We start from the raw sequence: 3882 nt of genomic DNA, 5'->3' as shown, positions 1-3882 counted from the left end.
ACAACTTAGAGCAATTGGAAACAAAAAGTTGGAGTGTATTCCACCTCTCGTACAAAAACAAACCCATCTCCACAAGAATGGTAAAAACTCCAAAGTATAAAAGACTAATTAACACTTTGCCAGATTAGGATACTTAGATTGAACTTCCACAGGATAGAAAGTCGCACAATAACTATTTTTTGTTATAGGGTGACTTGCCTAATTCAGTAAAGTCAAAAGCTTTCTACATTTCCTGCTAAACTACTATACAGATCCAACAAACTCCAACATTTAATTCTTTTCCCACACCATCATTTTGGAAGGGCTAAAATTCAACAAACTCACGCATTCATGGCTTGTGCCTCCATGTCATGAAGCTACAAAGCATATATTCACAACCAATAAGCATAATTACTTCGGAGATGCATAATAGAAAAGAGAAGATGCAGCAGCCATTTCGACTACAGGATATATATAGGGATGCAACTACACAGTGAAAGGATCTGCAAAAGAAGTATACACTGCAGGCTAGCAACTGCCAAATAAATATCCTGCTCTCTTTAACAAAGCGGTTCAACAGAAACCTGCATTCCACTTAAATAACACAAGCAAAAACTGAAACGAACTCAATCCAACATGTGACAGACAAGTACAGTTATACACAGCACAATTGTCTTCGAGGATAAAAACCTGTAATACCTAACAAATGGTAAAAACCCAAAACGGAAACTAGAACTTCATAGGTCCATGGACTCTCTTCCTTCACTTCTCACCATCCCTAGCATGTTAAAAGTCCAGTGGACTCGTCTGCAGCAGAGAAAACCTGTATACAAGTACCATTGTAAGCTGCAAGGCAGGAACCTTTTAACCTGCAAAAACTTGGAATGCATAAGATCAATCTTCTAAGACTGACAAACTCTAACTGTTCCTGGAAAGAGAGGAGCCTAAATACTGTAGGCAATTAACAAAGCTAAGATCGGTTTATAATTATGAAAGGGATAAATTTTCAACTCACAATCATCCTATAAAATGCTTCTTCATCTTTATTTCAGGAAGAGTAAACCTAGGAGGAGATGGAAAACCATTTGACCATGGAACCTAAAGTTAAAAAATCATTTTATCTATTTCGATAAGGAAAACAGTCATTTACCAATTAATAGGTGATATTTTACTGCTGGTTGGGGTTACCTAAATTAGAAAAATAGTAGTCAGCAGGAGACGGGAAAAAAAGACACTGGAAGATTAGCATGAGATTTTGATCATTGCAAGCTTCACTGTACGAGCAACTGATGCATCAGAGTCAGGAAAATGGCAATGTTCCTAAGTAGGCCTCTCTATGATCCCTCCTAAACAAAGTCCTGTCCTTTTAAACATGGTAAAAAGAAGACAATAGAAGGGTTATGCTTTTTTCAAAACCAGCACAGTGGACCTGTACTCCACCCTGCACAGTGGAAAATGGACAGTGAGCTATTCTGCAATGTGCCACTATGACTGAAAGACATTCAGGTGAAAGGAACAAAAAACATAAATGGCAGTGCCACTAACCAGAGTAACACTACTAGCAGAAGCCATAACTTCTATTTGCTACCTACTGCTGCTTTGGGTAACCATCATCGAACTGTTCTCCATAGTGATCACCACCATCACTCTTGCCATTATCAGTGTCAAAATTATTGTATTTAGCAGATTCTGCCTCTTCTTTTTCCCTATTCCATTGCTCTATCTTTTCCCTCCTCTCAGCACTGCCGTCCCTGTCTTCCCTACGCGTACTACTGCCATGATTCCTCCCAGATCCTGCCTCTTCCCTTTCCCTGTTCCATTGCTCAATCTTTGCTCTTCTCTCCTCACTTCCTTCCCTAATTGGACTTCTATTTCTCCTACCCCCGGGACTTCTGCTGTGTCCACTCCTTCGTCCAGGACTTCTGCTCCTAGGTCTCCTCCCTCTATCATTGTAGCGGTGATCACCTCCTCCACCTCCTCTTCTACCAAAACCACGGCCTCCAGGTGGACGCTCATCATAATTGCGATGACCACGTGGGCTTCGGCTTCTACTGTGGCTGCGTCTGCGCCTGCTCTTAAATAAGTGCTTTCTCAGCTCCCTTCAACAAAAAACAAATGCATCAGCCACCAAATACCAAGACTAGCAAGGTTAAAGGCACAGAGAGTTGTGGATGTCTCTCTCTCTCTGTGTGTGTGTGTGTGTGTGTGTGAGAGAGAGAGGGAGAGAGAGAGAGAGAGAAAGATGGCGAGATACTAACCTGCTTATCTTTTTCAGATGCATGAAGTTGCAATAGCCACCTCGGTTACATACATTTTCCTCATACTGCCTACAAGTGGCTTCCCGAAAATCAGTCACTGGGGAGAAGTCGACAATGATTGGACGTCCTAAATATCCAATTTTCATGATGGTCAGTCGTACTGTACGATGTTTCAGTCCCAAAAAATAGATTATATAACATAAGAATTTTATTTGTTCCCTTCCTTTAATAAATAATAGCATCAGCTTTGAAATAAACCATGCTCCCTGACAAATTCAAATATTACAACGTCCAAACCCTAAAATTCCTCCAATACTTTTTGAGAATATTATCATTTGGATTATAGATGATCTAAAGCCTGAAATATATGTGCACACCATCTTTTCTCACTCTGCGAATCTTACTACTTGCTAAAACCTACTATAACCATGTGCAATCGACATCAAAGTATTATTCTAATCTCTTCAGAAATTGAAGGCAGAGGGAATAACAGCAATAACTATAAAAAGTTGAGTATCAAGTGGGATCTGTCCAGAAGAGATACTACTAAAATAATTCATCTGTACCACAGTATGGGTCAACTGTGTAGCACTTTGTTTTATTCATTTTCAGGAATGAAATTGAGATAAAAATAACCAAAAACCATTGATATTGATCTGGCATAGGATACACACTGATTTCCTCAAATTATTTCCACATAAACAACAAAAGTCCACCTGAAAAACATACCAGTCCTAACCGCTAATGCAATAAAAAAAATACATCATCAACCAAAATGAGTAGAACTAGCCTGCGTAAAATCTTCCAGTAAGATTCTGAAGAGCACTTGCAGCATGATCTTCCTCTCTGAACTGGACATAAACGTTACCAACCTACAATAAGATCACTCAGGTCGTCAGATGAAAGCAAATCACAATAGCAAAGTTCATATCAGCAAAGTGGACGTACCATATGGTCAGCTAAATTGTCACAGATGTTAAGGTTTTCGATCTCTCCATATTTACTAAGCTCTTCAAACAGATCTTCATAGAAGTCCTGCACGTTCAATGGTGATCACAAATATTTCATACCCACCATTATTCAACTCTTAATGTTCAGTGTCAAATCTTAAGAAGTTGAATACACTTCTGAACTTTAAAGGACCACTATCCCCCAAACATGCAACCACCCGGGGGGGGCTTCCAATCTAAAACTAAAGCAACCTTACTTATTAATCAGAAAGTATAGGTTATAACAACAAATCCACACCGATACATGGTCATGCAAAAAAAAATATATAGAGAAAGCCAATAAGACACTTTTAACACGACAGATAACAGTTAGACAATTCATCCATCAATACGTACAAAACCAGTAAGACACTATATCATACACACAGAAGCGTCCACACACATACATATATGTTTTTTTCTTTTTTTGAATTTTGGTGTCCGGGGCAGCTTTTGCTTCATTCACCTGCTACAGTTCACAAGTACAGGTTTTGTGCATCCATGTGGACACATACACACACAGAGATGTCTAACAAACACAACCACTACACCTAAGTCCCAAACAAGTTGAGGTCGGCTATATGAATTCTCAATTCTCCATTTAAGCTCAATTCATACCGTACACGTGTATGTGTCCATACAAAGGGGGGGGGGGG

At 39.3% G+C, this 3882-nt stretch overlaps 1 protein-coding gene across 3 annotated transcripts in view; it reads right to left on the bottom strand.

Annotated features, from left to right (window-relative positions):
* Positions 1 to 473: 473 nt before the first annotated feature.
* Positions 474 to 3882, bottom strand: part of LOC109239482 (splicing factor U2af small subunit B-like) — a 4441-nt gene continuing 1032 nt past the window's right edge. The window contains exons 2-7 of one of the 3 annotated variants that reach the window (XR_002069902.1): positions 3186 to 3272; positions 3028 to 3109; positions 2238 to 2364; positions 1525 to 2078; positions 1168 to 1420; positions 474 to 802 (exon numbers count right to left, since the gene is read on the bottom strand). Coding sequence is in view for 2 of the 3 variants with exons in the window: in XM_019406056.1 (XP_019261601.1) it covers positions 1568 to 2078; positions 2238 to 2364; positions 3028 to 3109; positions 3186 to 3272 (807 nt within the window). In the remaining variant the exon portion in view is untranslated. Of the gene's footprint in view, positions 849 to 1167; positions 1421 to 1524; positions 2079 to 2237; positions 2365 to 3027; positions 3110 to 3185; positions 3273 to 3882 lie in introns of all 3 variants that reach the window. The other 2 variants (XM_019406056.1, XM_019406055.1) reach the window with 2 other exon arrangements.

This window comes from Nicotiana attenuata, unplaced genomic scaffold, assembly GCF_001879085.1.
Source record: "Nicotiana attenuata strain UT unplaced genomic scaffold, NIATTr2, whole genome shotgun sequence".
In the NCBI taxonomy this organism is placed as follows: Eukaryota; Viridiplantae; Streptophyta; class Magnoliopsida; order Solanales; family Solanaceae; genus Nicotiana; species Nicotiana attenuata.
Note: the sequence above shows the minus strand (reverse complement) of the source record. Positions and strands in the feature narration are given on the sequence as shown.